Source organism: Falco cherrug, chromosome 4 (assembly GCF_023634085.1).
Source record: "Falco cherrug isolate bFalChe1 chromosome 4, bFalChe1.pri, whole genome shotgun sequence".
Lineage (NCBI taxonomy): Eukaryota > Metazoa > Chordata > Aves > Falconiformes > Falconidae > Falco > Falco cherrug.
Window position 1 is genome coordinate 9,934,026 of NC_073700.1, and position 22,961 is coordinate 9,956,986.

Consider the following 22,961-nt stretch of genomic DNA (forward strand, 5'->3'; position numbering starts at 1 on the left):
AAACATTCACAATAAACTTTAAGATTTGTAGTGTTGCACACATTTACACACAGAAAATGAGACAGGCTGCAAGGTATTTATAGCACCAAAAAGTCCTCTGACCAGTTCTGGTATTTAGGAACAATGGAGAACCACCTTTCCAAGCAGCAGTCAAGTGCAGACTTTGATCCATATTAAGGAAGAAAACACTTAAATGGGAACTCTAGCTGAAGACTCAATGCTGGCAACTCCCTGCATATTCCACTAGGATCAAACCTCCAGAATTTCAATGGACATAAACAAAAATGCCTCAAAAAAAGACAAGTAATCTCAGAAGTGGACACAGCAAGGAGATTACAGATCTTCAGCTTCCTTTGACTTCCATTTAGAGGATGCCAACAGGATCTAAGCAATGGACTGTCCAGTTTGGAAGCAGGCAGGGTTGATCCCAGCCATGGAAACCATTTGGTAAAGTTAAAAACTGGAAAGCTTCTTTAAGCATATATAATAATAGACCATATTAATACATAATATTTTCCAACTACATTTAGTTTTACATGTATATATAAACAATACACAATTCTTGAATATTTCTTTAACTCCACCGACTAGATCCCAGATAAGCTAGCAAAGTTACAGCAAATTCAATTATAGCCCTTGCTTCCTGAGGTTTTTGTCATCTCCCTGCCTTGTAAGAGTGTACTTAGCATGTCAGAAAGCAAAATAAGTACATGGTATGTTTGGGTTGGGGTTTTTTGTTTCTTTTTTTAAAGAATGTATATATTAGCCTGATCAAGGCTTTACCTTGAACACAGTTTAACTAATGCAAAAAAAAGGAACTAAATTTCACAGTATTTCTTAGTGTATTTTCTTTTACTGTTCTACTTGATACACATCATGAAACAAAGTAAAAATGAAAAGCATATGAAATAACATTGAGTAGCTACTCACAGTCCTGAAATTATGAATACACATATACTTATCTACCGATTATTTTATCACTTCTAGTCTCTGAATTGCAGCATCTTTGAGTTATTCATATTGCTACAAATATATTAAAAATATTTCAAGGAACAATTTTGTATACAAAACTATGAACCTCTTAGAAGAACTATTCACTATCCTTTTTATCCTTTTCATCTCATTAATCAGAAGCAAACCCTTGCAGTATCAGGACAGGAACTAAACTTCAAAAGAAGATCAAAATTTACAAAATGTTTTCAAAGAACACATTAAGCAAATTAAAGTTACCTGGTTTTCTGTAAGGAAGTTAAAAAAATAAAAAAAAAGGATCAAACTCACCATTTATTTCCAAAACCAACATGTAAACATATCATGAATGAAAAAGAGCCACTGTTCGCTGCACGCAGTGGTTAATTTTGTATTAATTATGTAGTATTAAATAATGACATTTATAAGTAGGGAAAAGGGACATGTTGTGCAACTGAGTTTACAGTTTATTTAAAACACATCACAGGATCTAGTGCAGTTATTGCAGTGTCATAAAAGCAGCATGTCAATTGATAAACATAAACATTATCTTAGAACCAGCTAATCCAAACAGCTAAGCTAGTCATCCCTCATTTTGACAGACAGGCAACAATCCTGGGAATCAATACTGCTGAATAGTTTCTTGTGTCCTCCCAGTTCTTTCCACCTCACAGCCTTCTGCTCTTCATTGAAACCTGCTACATTAACTTTTCTGCATAATACATTCAAGCAACTTTAGAGAGAGTAACTATCTACTGGGGGGGGCGGGGGGGGGGGGGGGGGGGGGAAATGCAAAATCCAATTAAGACATTGCAAATGGATGATTCCAAGATGAAGAATCACTTTCAATAGTTAAAAAACATGTAGAATATTTCCTACCCTTATATATATATATATAATCAAAGCATGTATACAATACTACTAATTGTGCTGTAAGAAAAATATGTCAAAAAATATAAAGAAAAGGAAGACGAGACAACTTTACTTGTAATATCAAAGTACAGTTGCTCAAAGCATACATTTTAAAAAGTGAAATTATCTTGAAAAAATCAGGAACATCCAACTTATTGTCCATAAACTTCCTCATGGGTCTCTTTTTGCTTCCAAAAGGTTTAATTTTTATCAATTTTCTGTTGAAATACATTCTACTTTTTCAGACTATCTCTTCAGTCTGCCTGGTTTGTTCTAATTTATAATCCTATTTTCCAGAATGTTTTTAACCCTTCCCAGCTTGACATTACATGGGTGTGTAATACATATCCATCATTCAGAACAGAGATGAAAGCCCCAAACATGACAAATCCTGCTAGACATCTTTCCAATCTCACCATGAATCATTGATAATTACAGTCTTGACAGTCTTCCAATCAGATAGGCATCTGTATAACACCAATTTAATCTCATATACTTCCCACCAGCTTGCTGATGAAAATCTTCTGAAATGATGTTGAAAGTTCTCCTAATGTCAACGTTACTACTGTTTTTCTCTTATGCAGAATGCTCATTTTCCTGTCATCCAAGAAAATCAGACTTGTTTGACATTATTCTTGACAAATCCATATTAAGGGCTAGTCCTTTTTTGATATTTTTCCATTACATTCCTTAGGTTTTAGAAATAGTTAATGATTTTTTAAAAATGCAATTAATAACATTTACAAATAATTCTATTTGTTCATAATATATTTTCCCAGAAACTGCAACAAAAAATATCAAACTTGTAATTCATTCATGCATGTCTTTTTTTCTCCCCCCCTCTTTCTTTTTCTTTTGGCCGGCAGCTAGATTTGCCCTTCTTCAGTCTCCTGCGAGTTCCTACAGTTGGCTATGAGACTAAGGGCCCCCATTCAGGGTCAATTTCATCACACACAGCCAATCCAAAATTTTAATGCTTCAGTAAGAAACATTTCAGCTTTTAAGAAAATAAATTTCATAAGCCAGTAGCCCTCACATACACAAGGACAGATTATCTCTTTTCAGTATAAATGTGATGGATCACATCACATTTTTAGTCTTAAAATTATAGCTTTTTTGATAATTTTAATTGAAATTAGTTGTTTGAAAGAATCAATAACCATGTGGATAAGCAAAACTTACAAACTAGCTGATACAGCCAGCTTGGACTTCCAAACCCATTCCTTCAGAAAGGCTCCACTTCAAATGCTTTACAAGAAAACTAAGCAGCAATTAGATAAGAGGGATGGTCCTTTCATACATAAATACTTGATTACAAGAGAGGAAATAGCAGAAGCCCACAATCAAGTCATAAAACCAACAGAAGGCCCCTGCGGAGTTTGCTGAAACCTGTGGCTGGGCTTTGTGCTGTTTGAAATACCCTAAGGAACCCAGAGAACAGGGTGAAGAGCAAGATGAAAAATTTTCCACACGGTATTCAGGGCAGTAAAGACAAAAGCCAATTGCAAAGAAGGATTTTGTAAGACCAGGCAATTAGGTAAGTGCTGGCAGATGAAATTCAGGGAGATAAATGAAATTACTCAGAAGTGAAAATAATCCTAGCTTCATGCATAACAAGCTGGGATCGAAACTGATTATAACCACTGGTGAGATTCTTCAGGTATGATTAATATTTCCATCAAAATATTAGTTCAATACTCAGTAGCAGTAAAAGAAAAATAAATGAAAGGTAACCCAAAGCTAGAAAGAACAAACTGAGTGTTGGGAATTCTTGGGAGAGACATACAGAATAAAAGGGCAAACACTATTGACCATCAATGCATTTTACACCTGTATTAAGAACATGAGCCATTTTGGTCTCTTCGCCTCAAGAAAAATTGTGTAATAGATCTGAAAAAAGACTCAGAGAAGAATCTTCTCACAGGAAAATAAGAGCACTTGTTAAAAATAAAGGATATGAAATGAATGAATAGGAGGACTTTAACAGAGTTACTAATTTACTTTCCCCTCAAGATGAGGAAATAGCTTTTTAGGAAAACAAACAAAAAAACACCACCAAAAAACCCACACATAACCACTTTGGTAGGTGACAGTGTCTGAATACCAGATCTAGATTCCAAATGACAATACAAGATATTTGACATTTCCATAAGAAAGGCTACCAAAACAGAGTATATTAGGATGTTCCTCCTACTGCTACTTCAACCGTCACAATTAAAATAGCTAACCAGTAAGGCTTGTGAATAGCAGAACCTCCATCAAACATGTTTTTGGTCCTAGCAGCATCCTAGTGCACCTACTATAAATAAATATTCAGTAACTATTACTGTCAGTCTGGATACACAAAAATAATAAATTAATTTGCTGTACTGAACTCCTGATCAAGACCCAGTCAACTTCCCGCTAAAGTAACTGTTATCAGGCTTGTTAGTTCCATAGGTATTTAGGTTCATGACATGCCTAAGAGGTGGAAAGTTTGGAAAGAAGCACTGATGGTGTCACAAAGCCGGAAGTAAATTAAAAATTTCATTTGTTGTTGCCTGCCAACAAACAAGTTTAGATTAGGAATCTGGAAGTGAGAGAAACATAGGATTGCATTTTTGTCTGGGGAAAGTTAACAGATGGTCTAAAAAGGATCAGCTTTAAAATAAGACCAGCAGCCAAAAAGTGTGTGGAGAGAGCAATACAAAAATTTTTTTGATCTATTCTGTGCCACTGTTTTGTATAGCTTTGAGCACAGTCTCAAAGCTTGACCTTATAGCTTTATTCAACCAGATTAAAATACTTCAATCTTTTCACAACTTTGGGAAAAGAACGTTATGATGTGAGTATAAGTATTTAAAATACTTATTTACAAGATGTTCTTTTCTAAGACACAAGTCTCTGCAATGTTGCTGAAAAGACAACTTCAACTTCATTCTGTAACAGATTTACAGAAGCTTACATATGAGGATTTAATACATCTTCTAACTTTAACAGCTAAATGCCTTACAGCTTACACAATATGCCTGTGCATGTTTATTTATACTTTTGCACAGGTGGCTCATTTACCTCTTCAGAAATGGTTGCTAAGTATATTTAGACTGTTGCTGCAAAAAAGCACTAGAGAAAGTCTCAAAAATAAGAAAAAGTATAGCGACAATCATTCTCTTCAGCTATTATGTGAATGAATGCTGCATGAAGGAAATTATAACCTGCATTCAGATTCTTATTAGTGTGCTTTCCTACTGTTTAGCAGCCAGAGGCAGATAGATCAAGACATACAATTCTTGTTGTAAATGTCAAACTTGCTCCAGCATAGGATACAGTACCATAAGTAAATCATCAAGTACTTAACCATAAACCAACACAAAGAAACTGTCAAAATTATTTACCTGATTTTCTTCATGGGAAACTCTCATTTGTTCTTTAAGAACTGACATTCTGGCTGCTTCCTCTTTCCTCAATACTCTTTCTTTCTTCAGCTCAGGACTCCAGAAGGTTTTGATGCTATTCATGGAGGATCCCAGCTTGCTGTCCTTAATATCTAGTTCTTTTCTAAGAAGATCATTCTCCCTCTGTAGTTCCTTAAGCTGAGCCTGCAGGTCTAACATGGTACTGTCTCTAACCTGTCTCAGCATAGAAGGAACCTGATGGTGGTGATGGTGTGAAGATGTGGTCAGACCTCCATGCTGATCAGTATAAGAAAGGACATCTGTGTGCGAAAGTCCAGCTGAAGCAATATTAGGACTGCTCCCCATAGCTGTGACTCGACCACCATACACAGCCCGATTTGTAGCCCTTCCAAGAGTCATTGTGCCCTTTGGGAAAGTAGTAGAAGCTACACCTTCATGGTCACTCAGATACATTGGTCCAGATGTTGCATAGGCTGCATTAAGGGACTGGATGTTCTCCATCGATAACGTCTTACCTGTTCCTCCTCCTCCTCCACTATTTGTTCGCCTGTGGCCCAGGCGAGGGGATCTTGGCAAACGAGGAGACCTGGAGGGACTTCCTTCCAAGTTGCTGATTGTTCTTGCACTTCCATACATTTTTCTTCTACTTTGAGGTACTATTTCGTAATAAATTAGTAACACTAAAGTTGAATATTAAATTTATAATTCCAGCTAGAAATATTGGCAGTTTCACTGCATTCTTCCAATAGGCAAAAATCTATTGTTCCTCCAAAGTCAGAGACCTGAAAAAAGATACAAAATTAAGTAAATTTTCATCATGGAAAATAAGTAATCAGCATACATCAGAAATTAAACTAACCCACTTCCCAGAGTAATTACTTTAAAAATAAAATTTACTATATATTTTGTATTTAGGATGACTAGTTAAAAATGTATATTCAAACTATTTTCATTCAGAATAAACTGTTCATTTATTTCAAAATAGAAAATATCTCGACATTTTGACTTATTTAACAAGCTTTATGTCACAATAAACAGCATGGGCCCAAAAACTCATCTTAGCCTTATGTTAATGGGCTTAAATGGCTGTCCATGTGGAATTAAAGGAAAAAAAATAGCCATTGTTGACTTTAAGAACTACACAAACTAAGATACTGCATTTTTAAAAGACAGCATAAAAGTAGCAATTCAGCTGTTCTGTATGTTCTCGAATAATATTAGATTAAGACAGAACAAGAAAATAGGCAGAGGTTTAAATTTTTGTTTAGATTAACAAAGAGCTTTTTGGACAGGAAAAAAGATGAAGGAAGCAATGTTTCTTCCAGCTGTACAAAATGTTTCTTTCAGCTGTACAGTTCAGCTGTAACCAGTAAAAACATATTTTAGTAAGAAAAATTAATAATAAAACTAAGCTAATTTGAGTGAATATTTCCTTCTGAACAATTAATACCATGTTGCAATACATCATATTTGTTCAATGAAGTACTAGCTTGCTAATATTTATTGTTAATAAGCTTCTCAAGAAAAGGCTGCATGACAATAACCTAGGTTTTCATTTAGAAAAGGAAGGCTTGTGAAATACAATTCTCTTTTTTCCCCTATGGAAATCATATTATTGCTTTGCTAGAACTATCCTTGTAATTTATTTAACCAAACAGACAGATGTGGACCAAAACTTTGTTCTCAAATTCTTCAACACTATCATTATACATTTACCAAGTTTTGAGTAAGTATATTAACTTCACGTAGCATAAATATAAACATACAATAGGACTTTAGGATTAGGTAGGCCCACTGATTATTTTTCTTTAAACAAATCTGACCATTTCAATAAGTTTGTGGTATTAATTAAATTGGTGGTCATTAACCAGCTCCAGTACCATTTATTTCAAAGGTAATGAGAGGAAGAACAAAAGTTAGATTCAGTCAAATGTAGTACGTTAACAATACCCTCAAGGCATCCTCATTATCTATAGATACATTATTTCTGTGTTTTAAAACATCTGTTCTACATTTGCTGTGAAAAAAAAAAGTGTTGCTGCAGAGACAGGCAGTAGGTCGATTTGATGTCATATTTATTAATAACCTTTAGGATGTTAAAGCCTCACCAACAATATTAGCATAAAACATTACGGATACTAACAATGTCAGCAAACAAGAAGCATACCAAGTTCTCCACTGACCCCTCATTATCCAACACTATCATATACCACAGTTTATATGAATTGCAACAATTCCTTGGTATATGTTACATTTTCATAAATTTAACAGCCACCATAGTCTAAAGCATTTTTGTTTCATTTGCATTACCAGTATGTTTCTGAATTAGCTGAGATGTTTCAAATTGTTCAACTTATTTCAACTACTATTATAACAGTGACCATTCTTGTGAATTTTTGACTGTTTCCCAAGAGGTTACAAGAGTCTTGTGTGAAGAATCACAAGATTCAGAAGCAGAAGGCATGGCACTACACTACACTGAAACACTGATGACAATGCCACTATGGGTGCTCAGCAAAAATATAGAAGCGTGGTATTTATTCAACATTGATAATTTGGAAACACTGAACTTTTCATACTGCACCCAGGCTGCTCCATTAAAAGTAATTCATCTCAATGCAAGCACTGCCCTCATCAGAAATGACTCAAACAAGCTAACATAACATGGTTCCACACAAACTATGTTAACAAGACCAGTAATTCTGTCATAAAACTACCACTTTTTGCCACGTACAAACAATTCAGCAATGCATAAAGCAAAGCAGGGGTACCTCCTTCAATGAAAAAATGTAGGTTTTAAACTGTTTAGGAAGACAGGCATAAGATTTTCTTTCCTACTTCAGGACTACGTAACTAATAACACAAATATTTTTAATTCTAGAGACAAAAGCCTGATCCAGCTTCTGAAGCCACGAAAACCTCTTAAAGCTTCTTGAGTTCAGCCTGAAACAGAACAAGGTCTTAAAATAAAAGATTAGTCAGGATGAGTTTGGTACAGTGCTCTGGGTGATGCTCTGTTTGTGTTGAGAAAGGAATGTACTCTGAATAATTAGAAAAGATAAGGTGGGCACCTGAAGGACGTAAGGAGACCATCAAGTCAGGAAATCGTTGAACAAAGGAAATTGAAAGGTCTACTCCACCTAGATCCCACCTATTGTGAATGGAATGATTAGGTGTCAAAATCAAATGAGTAGGTATGTAAAGATGTTGTGTAACCTCTCATGAAAACTGTATAAAATACCTAACTTTTACCTGAAAACTTTGGAGCTAGTTTGTCCGGTGCGAATCGACTAGCTCCCCAACATTGCACGAAATAAATACCTTTGCTGCTTAAAGACAAAATTAGTCTCTGAGCAGTTACTCTGTGCCGTTTTGGCATCAGCCCCAAGGTGCACAGATTTAAAGGAGCCAGATACAACTTGCTGATTTGCTTTTTCAAATGTTGACATTTTATCATGAGTACCCAAACCTGTCCCCCTTTTCTGATGTCAACCAGCATTCAAGAGATGACCCACGATTTGTTCCACAAAGAAATGGTGCAGCTTTTCTGCCATCTCAATTTCAATGCATTGATCAATAAAAATCATATTTTGTCATGGTCACTGGGGGGCAATGCAATTGCTCATCCAAATTCTCAAGTGCCAGCCATCCTCTGGTCAAGTATCATTCATAATGCACTCCGAGAAATCCACCCTTGTATATTTCTAGTTTCCTGAGAAAGTTCTGTTGCTCCTTCAAAGAGGATCTCACATGAGATCAGAGCTGAAGATCATTTTCCTTCCACTGGCTCATAGCAGATCCTAAGCAAAACCAACTGTCTGCTGAACTGATGCAATTCCCCTACCCCCCACCCCCCAAAAAAATCTGACCTAATGCAAAACTAAGATTGCTAGCATAAGCTGTCAATGTCAATTTAAACTGGATACAATCAAATAATTTTTGATACAGCAGACCTGATACATGGCCAGGTTGTGGGGATGGGACCAGATTTGTTGATCCTCAACAGTACAGGTACAGAACACCCCTATATCATATCAATACTGGTTTTCCTTGCCATTGCCACAGTCTGACAAACAAGTAATTTATGCTTCTCCCTTTGAGTCACTCAATATCCTACCTTAGCCTTTTGTTTTTGTCCCTGATATGTATTCTTAGATACTTGGTTTGCCTTTTAGTTTACTAGCTGTGGTCCGTCTTCCTTTCTCTACTTCTGTGAGGTTTTGAGAAGTCTTCATCTCAAAGCAGAGAGGTTTTCTCACTTAGTGCTCCAATGCTTATCATTGAACCCTACTGAAAAAGGGAATCGCCATCCCTCATGCAAACGGAGGCTAATTTCTCTCTAGACTTCTCCTTTAATAAAACTGTTCACCTACTGACTTAGCATTGTAACTTTCATAAGCCTGTGTAAATTCTGAAAGCAACAGAAGACAAACACTACCAGCCAAAGAAATGTAATTATCTCCACAGAATTTTCAATTATTAGCTTTATTTTCCCCCATAAAATAATCAAGATTGAGACCTCTACATAGAAAGTGCAAGCACACTGACGATATGCTTGGTTTTCTTACTTTCACAGGCTACTAAGGGTAGCTCACAGACCAAAAGCTGGTAACTACAATTTAAAGAAATTCTTACAGTGTATCTCTATTTTAATTTGCAATTCATTACCTTCTACAACCTGAATTATACAGACTTGCTTTCTTGCCAACACTTTTGAAAAAGGAAAGCATGTGAAAGTCTGCTTTTTGGAAGTATATATATAATCAAGGGTAAACCTTGAGTCTTCTGTTACGGCCATGAAAAGTCTCAGACACAGCAGAAGCCATATACCACTGCTTTATGGAAGAGGGGAGAAAGGCACCTAACACCATTTTCTACTATTTACTGTGTATACACAGAGCCTTCCTAGCTTCAGGAAGATTTACTGTGTTGTCTCAACACACCAGGAATAGAAGGCATGAAGAAACAGTATTAGGAAGAAGCAGTATCAGCCTCAGGGTTTCAACAATTGCCACACAGATCATCTTCTACTGCCTGGAAAAAAAAGAGAAGATCCCTTTCCCCATCTTCCCATAGAACCTGCTGACCCAGAGCAATTCTAGTTGAACTTAGAGTGGGCAGGTGAGATACAGATTATTCCATCTTGAAAACTAAACTGATTTTATATCACTATTTTAATTTAGGGGGGCAAATATTGGATGAAAAACAATTGCTTTAGAGTAGTAATATTTCAAGTATGCTTTTGCTGAACCCTTATGCACCATAGTGCAAGGAGTGGAAAGAAAGATAAATGGAATCAAGTGGAAATATAAAAATCTCATATATGATGGGGAGAATAGGAGAGCTGTATAGACAAGAACAGTGTACCCAAAACTAAAGAGACCAATCCTCCCTCTCTCTTGACAGAAGCCCAGAAGCTGTAGATCTTGCAGTAGCAAGCACAAAGGAGCTCTAATAAAACTCATGAAGGTTATATCCCCCTGAAAACTTTTGAGACAAAAAGTTACCCAGATTCAGTCAGTCAGTCTGGTCTATGACTGACTGCAGACCTACTGCATGTATTTTCCCATAAAAGGTTATTCTGAGTTTTAAAATCCAGATCAGCTTAATAGTACTAGAACAAAAAATATGCTCATCTACTTGTCTTAATATTTTCTTACTTTAAAAAACACTTTTTAATGTAAATATGACTTTAAAAGTAACCATTATGATTGTGACTAACATTTTGCATTGCAAACAAATCCAGAAGATTAAGCATGAATTCTCAGCTGGGGGGCAGGGGGCAGACACCGGACCCTCCCCCAACCCCCATGCTTTCATCAGCCTTGAAAATCCCAACAAATAAGAAACAGTCACGCTAAAATACTTCCTGGTGGCTGTTTTGACTTAAGCTTAGTTTATTTTCCACATTTTTGCCTCATCTCATCACCTGCCCTCTGGAGACAATAACATCATGGGTTCAGATTATCCACATCACTTAAGAAGCAAATAAAATGCAATGTCAGAGACTTAACTATCTATTTTTATAGAGACTTAAAACATAGGATTCCAGTATAATGCTAATGGAAGGTCTGTCTCATTCAGTTTACTTTCCAAATGCATTACTTCTACATTTTACATAATTACAGCTTCCTTGAAATACTGTCTTCAAAGAACCCCATTAAGTTCTGGTTTTCACTGGTTATATACTCTTTTGCACACATACACACCCCCAATTATTTCTGTTAAGTATTTAAACAAATCATTGGCAAGTTCAAAGCAATTGAACATTTTCTGTGTTGTGTCTGTCAATCTTTTCATAAGAACTCCAAAAGAATTGCGTAGAGGCATTGTAGCTTAGCCTCAAAACAGACTAGGGCCTACTTTGCCTGTTTCCTGAGCTCTATGAATCCTGATGATTCAGAAAAAAATGGAAACTAGATCTTGCCAGACAAAAGCCTATGGTGTCTGAATAATTTTTAAAGCAGTTATTAAATTCTTCCTTAATTCAATTGAGGAGAATTACAGTATGTTGTTACATTCCATGGCAGTCCTGTAATGTGTTTGGACCGAAGCAGCCCAGCAGTCTCAGATCAGATACTCCAAACCATTCAAAACAGGTAACAGTCTGAACTCTGCTACCAATCCTGCATGCAGCCACAGCGCATGGAGAGTTCACACCAGTTTCACGTTAGAGGTTTCACTAACAAGCAGGCGCTAGACAGCATACAGTGTGGCTAATTCCACAGCAAATTTAACAACTTTATTGAAAAAAAAATTATCAAATCACACTATGCTGGAAAACACCAAGAAGCGTAGAAAAAATTCAGTAACTAGACACAGGGCCAGAGACAACAAAATGTAGCAAACCTTTCCTCATTAGATATTCCCATGCAAGAAAACATAATATGAGCAAATATTCAGACTGTGCTCAGGAAGTACATTGACCACTAAATCCAAAGTATCATCTTAACCGTACAGAAATGACTCTTCATATTACTGACAGCAGTCAAATATATTTAGTGAAGGATAAAGAGACTCTATTTCCTCCTTTTCCTGTTTTTCAGGCAGTTGGGGTTTTGGGGTTTGGTTGGGGTTTTTTTGCCTAGACTAGGTCACATGATTATCCTAAGGGTCAGCGTTACCATTGCCTTATCATCAACTGGTAACAAGCATCTAAAAACAGAGCTACTTTCTGACTTTATGTCAATATATCTCACCTGTTGTTTATACCATGTTCATAGGGAGGCATAGTGGGGCCAGAACAGCCACCAAAACACAGATGGGGCAGGCAAGAGAAGAGGGGACAGGGGAGAGAAGAATTCTGACAATTATGCTTAGAAAGCTTAGGGCCAGTTGGAGTTTGTCTCCCCTCTGGCCAGAATCACCTAGTCAGCAGTAAGTTTGGATATTAGCCAAATACTTAATAGCTTTGCACAACTACTTGCCAATATTAATAATCAGCCAAGAGTGCAAACACTTGTAATACTACTGAAAGCTTTAAAGGAACCCCTTCCTTACAGCTAACCTTCCCAAATAATACATAATGACTGCTCAGTGCAGAAATTAGCAATCCGATTTTTTAAATACTTAAAGGCTTCCAAACCGTCTAAAACTGTTTAGTACTCTACAGCTCCCCAGATATAAACAAAAACCAACAAAAGAAATAAGAGATTATGTAGAAGATAATGTTACAGATCTGCTAATAAGTTAGAATTAATTGACTTTATTTGATTTTATAAAATCATTTAGAATAAGAAATATATTTTCATGAAACTTGTAGTTGCACAGCAAAAGCTGCTATGAAATCCTCTGTACAGCCCTGTAGCATGGCCAAAAGAATAGGTCAGAATCACCTAGTAGGAATGATTAGAACTTAGGTAACAGACTTAAGATTCAAGATGATTGGATACACTATTTACGGGTAGACTAGGAGAATGCATTGAAATGTCAGAATGTAGAATTAATGGGAACTGGGGAGAGGATTTCTTTGTATTTGACTAGTCTTCTGTATGTAGAAAGTGTATTGAAATGTCAGAATATAGAATTAATGGGAACTGGGGAGAGTCAACTGGAACAACTTGTAGTTACCTGCCAAGAAACCATGAACTTTAGTAAAAGGTAATTCCGGCAGGGGGAGATCGCGACCACCGACTCATATACCACCTACCCAAATCATACCCCAGACCCATTTCTGGACCTTTCTAACCTTTACTGCACAGAATCGCATATGGGAGGAGAGTATGTTAATGGTTTTGGGGGAATATTATGATTACGCATGAATACTTAATGAATATGCATGAATACATTCAATATATGGTGTATGATTTTGAAACTTGGTGTGCATTGATCGTGAGAGGACTCACTCACGCACCCGGCTGTTAATAAAGAAGTGTCTGCTTATCTACATCACATTGGTGTTGATAAGTTCTTCCTTCCGAGATTTCGGTAACAATAGTGTTCCCATGTTCTTCACTAGGACTCGCATTCCCTGTATTTTGAGACACCACAAAAAGGAGATTCACAGAAAAAGTTCTGTTCCATCAGCATATCCTAGCAAGCAGTCAAGGATTCTATTAAAATAAAGGAATCATTTAAATACTCCCTTATCACAACAACAACCACCTCTATACACAGAACTCTAGGGATGCATGTATATTTAAAGCAGCAACCAAGAGCCAGAAATATTTCTGGCACATTCTTTCATTTTACCTAGGGTTTTGACTGCTTTAACAGTGGCTCAACGCATTGTCTTAAGAGATAATTTTTTATCATCTGTGCTGATTAAAAATAAAATTAAAAACAACACGATGCAAACTAGATACAGAGAACCAAAATTTATTGTACAGTATACTTCCTTTCTTCATTAATCTGAGCAGCAAAGCATTTCTTATTTTAATAAAGTAACAAAAAGATAATGAACCAAATGCTGGTTCATATAGAGTTAGTACCAGACCTGCACTGGTTTTATTAAGAAAGCGGAGTATTTCTTCCCTACTTATTTACCAGACTTATCAGACTGATAAATTACTTATTCCTCCCTCCCATATTTCAATCATAAGAAAAGGACTCATTTCTTTCTACCACTCTACTATTCCTTAAAAGTTTGAGAAATAAAATATACATGACATTAAAAGCAACATCATCTTCATTTAGGTTCCTTAGAGTGTCTTGAATCTGCATTTCTAACATAAATGTAAGTTTTACTATAGTCTGCACAATACATTTATTTTTACTTGTCAATAAGCATTAATTTATGTACCTTCTCTTGTAGTTAGTTATAAAAACAGTACTTATGTAGTTGTGCATAAAGTTAGTTTCAATGTCTGGTATGACCTTACAACTTGGAAATGTCCCTGAACTCTCATCAATGCTAAATGAAAGAACTAGCATTTATCACCTCACAGGAATAGTTCATCACACCTGCCTATCTTCCATTTCTACTCCATGCAAGCAAAATTCTACATGAAGGAGAAAGTAAGAATGGCTGCTGAATATGCATCTAATGACATACATGGAAAATAAAGTCATCAGGTATTCTAGTGTTATCAGGTGCAGTGACAGCAATTAACACTCCTCATGCAATCAGTAAACTCCAGCCATGGAAATATTTGCTCAAAACACAGTATTAAAAAACTCAGGAAAAAAAGCAGTTCTGACTGAATTATCAGGACTGTAAATTATATTACTCTCAAGTATATTTGAGTTTAAAAAAAAAAAAATCAACAATACCTTTTTAATTCTCATTTATACACGTTTCGGTTTTAAAATAAAGCTAGTGCTCAGTAAAAGTACATTTTTTTCAAAGCACTGACTTTTTATTACAATGTTAGAGGCATTGTAATTGTTTTAAACCACTTTTAAAGTGTAATATTAATTAGAAATGGGCTTTAAATAAAAAGAAATATTTAAACTTCACCAACTGACATCTCCAGTACTTCGCAACCTCTGAGTTGGGTCTTTCTGTTGTTGAAACACCAATTCTTAATATTTTATCTCTAACACTTCCACTCCAAGAATTCTTTCCTGCACTCCTTGTGACAGGAAAAAGTCTCCCTGGAGTTTCTAAGATGCCTAAGGGAGGCGAGAAATTTAAGATTTTTTTTTATTATTTTTGTGTCAAATATTAAAGACCTGAAGATAGATCATAAAAAAAAAAAAAAAAAAAAAGGCTTCTATAGCCAAACAATGGCAGAAAATCACATCTGATTTTCATTGGTTTTGCCAGAGAACACAGTGTATCTTTATAAAAAGCTGTAGGGCAGTGTATTTGCCAGTTCTGGGGAAACACAAAGTAGTACAGCCTGCATAACAAATTATCTTCCAATGCAGACATATCGCTGTCCAAGTTTATTCTGATTTAACGGTCAATCAGCAAAAGCAGGGATGTTTAGCATCATCCTTTGTTTAAAATATTAAGCATCAGCACTAACAGTGTTGCTAAGAGGTTCAAAGACACAGGGTAAAATATCTCAGTTTTGCTAGATCAAACTTCACAGTCCTGAGCAAATTGTTTTGCTAGTCATCTGCTCCCTCTGCAACATCTAATGTTAAGATCCTATTTTTCCTTGGGGGGGGGGGGGAAGGCAAGTGGTGTAATCACAAGTAATAAGCTGTAGAAGAGTGAAGCCGAGTTAACTCTCATTGATAATATACAGCTGTGGGTCGGCTTCAGGGGCGGTGGGTTGGCCGATGTAGATAAAGTGCAGCTGTGGCTGGTTCTGTTAAGAGGCTGGGCAGCCGAGGAAGAAGCAGAGAGAACAAATGCCCTAGGTGAGGAAAGCCCAGGAGAAGACAGCATAGGGACTGGCATGAAGAGTATGTTGGTATGAGATGGTAAAAGACCTTGTTACAGCTGCCTAGTTTTGAGAGTGCTGCGACAATAAGCCATAGAAAAGTACATTCCAAAACACTGCCTGCACTCTTCAAGTTTTTTTACTCAACTTCCCTGCACCATAACAACCTACTCAGGATATACAGATAATTCTAAAGGCTTGTCAAGCTTTATTCTTTCCAGAGAAAGAATGCCTAACATTTTAGTCCTTGCAGGTACGCAGGTGTCACGTATTTGCTAAATTCTGCATTCTAGTCTATATTCATTGTGCCTTCCATCCTGCAATTGTTAATCAGTTGTGTCTTATTTTTTTCTCAATAAGAAATCTCATTTATCTATGCAAGCCTGCATTTACGCACTTCAGTCTTTGTGGAGGATTATTCTAAGCCACCTCATTAGCCAGAAAAACAGTACTTTTAGTTTAATTACTATTAAATAACAGTAAAAAAAGTTAAATATGTTAAATCTTTACTAAAATAGTCAAGAGACATTTGGTCAAACAACATTAAAATGTTGAAGTCTACACTATTCCTCAGGATTACTGAAAACTTATGCCTGAGTAACATGATTTTGCTTTGCTTTTACCAAAATTTACCTAACTTGAATGACTACTTAACAAAGACAGTTTCTGTTAATTGTTATAGACTGCATTACCTTTCTACTTCAATTCAGAAGTTAAAGCTTAAAAATAAGCATGATTAATAAAACCTGAAATTTTCCTAGTAAAAATTGGAAGATCAGACTTGTTCTATTATTTTTAAATTAAAAATGGCAATAAATGCCACCTTTCTTCCCCTTTCAAGCAACATCTTAGTTGTTATTTATACTTAGTAATGACAAAATCCTAATACTTAAAGCTTCTTTACAAAGCACCTGTAACTTCAAGAGGAACACAGAGACAATCCCAGTCAGAATGGTTTGGGTTGGAAGGGACCTTAGAGATCATCTAGCTCAAACTCCCCTGCCATGGGCAGGGACACCTCCCACTAACACCAGGCTGCTCCAAGCCCCATCCAGCCTGGCCCTGAGCACTGCCAGGGATGGGGCATCCACAGCTGCTCTGGGCAAACTGTGACAGCGTCTCACTGCACTTACAGTGAAGGATTTTGTCCTTACAGCTAATCTGAATCGACCCTCTTCCAGTTGAAAGCCATTACCCCTTGTCCTATCACTACATGCCCTTGTGAAAGGTCCCTCTCCAGCTTTCTGGCAGGCCCCTTGAGGTACTGGGAGGCTGCTGTAAGATCTGCCTGGAGCCTTCCCTTCTCCAGGCTGAACGACCCCAGCTCTCTCAGCCTGTCCTCATAGGAGGGGTGCTCCCACCCTCTGATCATCTTTGTGGCCATCATCTGGACTCAATCCAATAGCTCTGTGTCCTCCTTATGTTGGGGACCCCAGAGCTGAATGCAGCACTCCAGGTGGGGTCTCACCAGAGCAGAGAGGGAGGATCACCTCCCTCGACCTGCTGGTCATGCTGCTTATGATGCGGCCCAGGATACGGTTGGCTCTCTGGGCTGCAAGCACACATTGCTGGGTCAGGTTGAGCATCTCGTCAGCCGAAACTCCCAGGTCTTCCTCCTTGGCAGGGGCGGGGTGGTGTCTCAAACCATTCTCCTTCCAGCCTGTATCTGTGCTTGGGATTGCCCCAACCCATGTGCAGGACCTAACATATTTTAAAATATTTTTTCTAGCAATACTACACATATATTTCATTATAAACGTGCGTAAAGAATCAAACGAGGATATACTTCAACTTGAATTTCCAGTTTTATAATTACTTTTAAAAGGTAAACAGGGTAAAGGAAACTAAAAAAAATTTTAAGGAAAAAATAATATATCCGTAATGATTTAAATAGCCAAGCTTCTTTTTCTTCACTGCAATCTCATTCACCTTGCTTATGGTGCAACCAAGTTGTACACCATAAAAAGTGAAGTAGGTCGATTCACATTTGCAACTTCATATTGCTAACTTATCATCTAGTCTCCATTTCCTCTGTCTTTTTTATGAGCAAGGAAAACTGAATCCTTGACAAAACAAGTTATAGTCCAAATTCTTCAGTCAAATGTGAGGATCTAAGTCACAAAGTCAACGCTTTAAATTCTGTGCACGCTAATGACACCAAGTTGCAATACTGATAGAAACCTTAATTCTTCTTACAGAATAATTGCATGCATTTATTTTTTTCCATTTGCATACTCTGGACTAACAGAGGCCATTGTGAAAGTAAGCAACACTTACTTATGAAGACAAATACTACTGCAGAACTTTGTTAGCTCAACTGCTATATCATCATGCAAGAAAGGAAGATAGGTCAAGGATCACTCCAAACATATTGATCCCTTGTTTCAAGATTAAGACCTGTTGTGATGCTTTAAACCATGTAAAAAGAGCTCTTAGAATTCAAGTAATGAAAAGACCATGTTTGATCTTCAAAATTAATACAAGAGATTCATAAAAGTTACACTCGATAAAAGTATGGTTTTTATGGTTTTATATATGTTTCTACTAAAGACATTGCTTCAAACTGAAAGCTTTTGTAAACACACTCTGTGTGACACCCAGTATCTGTCTTTCCCCTTGCTGATAAGGGGGAACTCCCCCTATGCTAGTAAATAAGGTCATGAGAGATTAACAACAGAAGGCACAGAATAGAGTTAATTAAATGCTCAGTAATGACAGAACAAAAATATCATTATATTACACAAATCTGTCCTCACAAATTATGTCTACAATAGGAAAAGTCACACTTCCAATGCATCAGGAATGTTTTGATAATACCAAAGTAAACAATGTTTTCCAAATATGGCCACAAAGGTAGAATACCAAAAAAACTTGTTGCACATGTTCACACCAGCAAACAACTGTAATGTCAATGTTCATATCAACAGCGTTTAAATTATAAGGCTTTTCACCAGATAACACATACATATATTAATTGCAGTCTTTATTGTGTGTGTTTATTTGTTTTAGGAAAAAAAACGAGGAACTGAAAATAAGGTAAAAGGAAATTGACTAAATTTACAAAGAGACCTGTAAATTTGTTTATTTTCATATTAAGTATGTAAAAAAATATTCTGCCATTGACATTATGTAACACTTTTCATTTTAAGAGGTATTTAAAACTTTAAGTCTATCTTAGAAATAATCAGACATACTTCTACACAAAGGAGTATTTTCCATTCAATTCACTAAAGCTACTCACATGAATGTTATTAAACAGTAGCTTATATATTTGCAGGATAAAGCTTGTTTGTTGAGTTTTTTTGCTACAATGTTTCTATTCTCATAAGAAAGCAACAGAATAGTCATAGGATCAGCTATTAACACTACCTGTGTAACTGACAGCATTTTCTTAGAATACTTAAAGTACTGGCGTATTTACAAATTTGTCAAGCGTAAATATCCACTATGCATTTTATATTTCTTGGATTCAAGGATAGTAATAGACATACTAGAATTATAAAACAAAAGCGTATGTGTGCATTCAGCATGCTTTGAAGCCATTAGAATTCAAAAACATGCAGAACATCTCCTCTCTCTTCACTAGGATATAAGGGAATGCACACAGTTTAGGATCATGACCAAAAAAAAGAAACTGGTTATGCCTCAGCCACATTAGGTCCAAATTCTCCAAGGAACTTATAGGCTTTGTAAGTGATGCAAGTGATTTTGCAGATTACCTCTCAATTCAGCATAGAATCAGGAACCTGGAACCATGAGAAGGCACTGCACCTCCCAAATTACCTTTTTACTTATTTATTCACAGAAAAGGCTGAAAAGAGCTCCCTAGCCACTTGGTTATTGACAACTTCATAGTGCAATTCACTCTTCCACCTTTGCGCTGACACTAAACCCATCTTAGCTGACCATAATCATGCCAATTCACAAATGCAATTTGTAAGTCCTTAAAGGCATCTAATGTGAACATTTGGCATTGATGACATGTAATTGTAACTGCTTTCCTTAAGGAAAAAACAAATTGAGCAGTTTTCAAATGAAGTCTGTGGAAAAGATATATAAATGAAAACCAACATACACCATGTCTTCCAATACTTAGCTATCAAAAATAAACATGCATCTCTGGAAGACAGTTTGCTCTGTAAAGCACCTCAGAATACCCATTTCTTGCACTGTTATTTGACATTGGTCAACAAAGAGCTATGCTTTACTATGTCCACTAATCTGAATTGTTCAAAGAACATAAGTGGTAAGAACTGTATTTCCATAATAATATATTTTGAGGAAAAGAATGCACTACAGAAAACTGTTTAAGTCCAAGTCCACACCATCACAGAAATAACACAGACCTATGCTGTTTTGTAAAGTTATTAAATGATTCAGATATTGTATACACCACAGATACAATGAAATGTTATCTTAGCAGACTATCTGTAAATTAATTTTAGTGGCCATTAAAAGTGCTTAGTTCACCATACTGAAACCTGAAGAAGCATCAGCACAATCTCCAACTCAGCACATCTCAATTTATATTTGACAAAAAGAATTCAGTTCCTGAGAATTCAAATAGTATGGCCTCAAGTCCATTCAGTGTGTTATTTTTGCAATGAGACAATCCAAATGGATGCCAAACAGCATAGCCACGAGTACAGACGCAGTAAACTTCCACTAGGAATTGGAATGAAGTCAGCAAAAGTGTATTCTCTTAGCTTCTCAAAATAAATAGAATAGTATGCCCAATAAGTCAGCATTCATCCCAAGTGACCTGAGATACTTACTTGGAGGGAAACTGTTCCCCCTATTACCAATGCTCTGTGCAACATGTAGTCTCTGTCATTCCTGAATTTCGTCCAACAGATCACTTCTGTTACATTTCTTTCACTTCCTTCCAAATAAACTGCACACTATAGCCAGCTAGACAATCATTATAGACATTGCTTTCTTTAGTGACTTCCCACCACAACTCCGCAGTTATCCCAGTAACTACAGCACATTATTTTCACACGTACCAATACCATTTATCTTTCACTGGTCTTTTTACTCCTTCGATGGTTTCATAGCATTTCCTGCACAATTCGAGATTTTTTAAAAAAGTGATTTAACTATAAAATACATCTCATAATTTTCCATTTCTGTAGAATTTACCTGTTACATTCTACATCTGCATTGTTGGAGGGATAGGATAATAAGCATGACAAGCAGTGAGAAGCTTAAAAAAAAGACTACTTATTGAAAGTGAGATACTTGAACTAAATAAAAAGTACATTGGTCTTTAAGGAAGCCACATGCTAACTAGTCTGAAATACTTCAGCAAATGCAAGAGTGAGTTTCTAAGATAGTCTAGAAAGCTGATACCCCTTTTCAAAAACCTAACCTTAAAACTTCTCAGAAAAGCTTAGGTTTTGCTGAGCATCCAAAACGTCAAATGTTCCCATACATCCAATCACAGCTTGAAAGTCTGAGGTATACCTCAAATTCTTAAAACACATTCCATCCGCCATCCTACAAGAACAGAAGTTTTGATACTATAGTTCTCCCTTATGCTCACTACAAACTAAAGAGATCGTAGTAATAGACAACTCTCCAAACATATAAACTGTTTACCGCAAAGTCTACACTTCTAATATCCTGAAGGAATTCCACAAATGCTGTGACAGTAATGGATGCTTATCCAAAGAAGTGCTAAAACATCTTTACTACTGTTAGCCTTTGTCAGAGCTCAGCACCTGATAGACTGTCTCTCAAAGGATATGAGGCTGGTGTTCCTAAGTGTTGTTACAACTACTCGCAAACAAAATCTGGCTATTTAAGATATTCCAAAGCTGGGCACTGCAAAAGCTGCTATCACTAAATGAATCGTAAGAATCCCTTGAGAACAACAACGGAAAGCAGCAACACAACTTAAATACTACACTACCAACATTCATTCAAATAAATTTACATTTTCTTATACAAACAAACGCTGGATATCTATGCTTACAAGCTTTCTTGGACCCCACAAATAGTCCACAGCCATTCTCCAAAGAAAACTCTTTTTGTTGGTCACGCCTTACATGCAAGCAGCAGTATATATAAACCTATCTCACTTTATTTCAAAAAAATTGTTTATAAAAAGCATTATTTTAATCGTTCTCTTTTTTTGTTACCTAAAGTACTCCAAAAAAGATTTAACTGACGTTTCTCCCGATCTGCCTTTGCATTTTCCAAGTACCATCCAGAATAAGCAGCACTATCCAGTTCATTTAAAGAATTTTGTTTCTGAGCTTTCTCTCAATCACCTACAATTCTCAAAAAGAAATTATAATCTCATCTTGCTTAAAAGTAACTCTTGCCCTTTTGCCAGGACTTCGTAGAAAATATAAGCTAAAATTAATGTGGCAAAACAAGTAAGTTGAGGCAACCTCGTCATTGCTAAGTACATAAGATTACTTAACAACTAAAACTTGCATCACAAAAATATTCTAAAGCAATCCTAAAACCGAAGAAAACAAATATAATCTCACAATAAAAGAGCAGTTGCATTAGAAAAAAAAAATCAGTATCACAGTAATATTTTCTGGGTGGATCTGACTAACCATCTCCATATATATCTTAAACATCTTACAAACGAAATTAAACTGAGAAGATAACAAATGCATCATAGTGGATAAAAATATAATAAACACCATAAGACGTACAGGTGGGAGAACATATGTTGTCTTTGGAAGTGATACACAGGCTGGCTGCCTCACCCTCTTTGAGGGGTGAACAACCCACTCTTCTGTTAGTCATCTTCCAAAGGTCTGCAAGAATCATCTTTCTAAAACAAGAAAATCACCTTGAGCATTCTTCTATGAAAACATGCATGCTGAATAGCTAATTCTCTAAATATCAGGCATATTTGACACTCTAAGACAGCCAAAAGTGCTCACTA

General features: G+C 36.3%; 1 protein-coding gene across 4 annotated transcripts in view; it reads right to left on the reverse strand.

The window, feature by feature from the left end:
- ERC2 (ELKS/RAB6-interacting/CAST family member 2) overlaps positions 1–22,961 on the reverse strand; it is a 521,548-nt gene that overhangs the window by 494,797 nt on the left and 3,790 nt on the right. For all 4 annotated transcript variants that reach the window (XM_055710069.1, XM_027805155.2, XM_027805144.2 and 1 more), the window contains one exon: positions 5,256–6,058. In XM_055710069.1, the coding sequence (XP_055566044.1) occupies positions 5,256–5,912 (657 nt within the window). In that variant the 5' untranslated portion in view covers positions 5,913–6,058. The remainder of the gene's footprint in view (positions 1–5,255; positions 6,059–22,961) is intronic.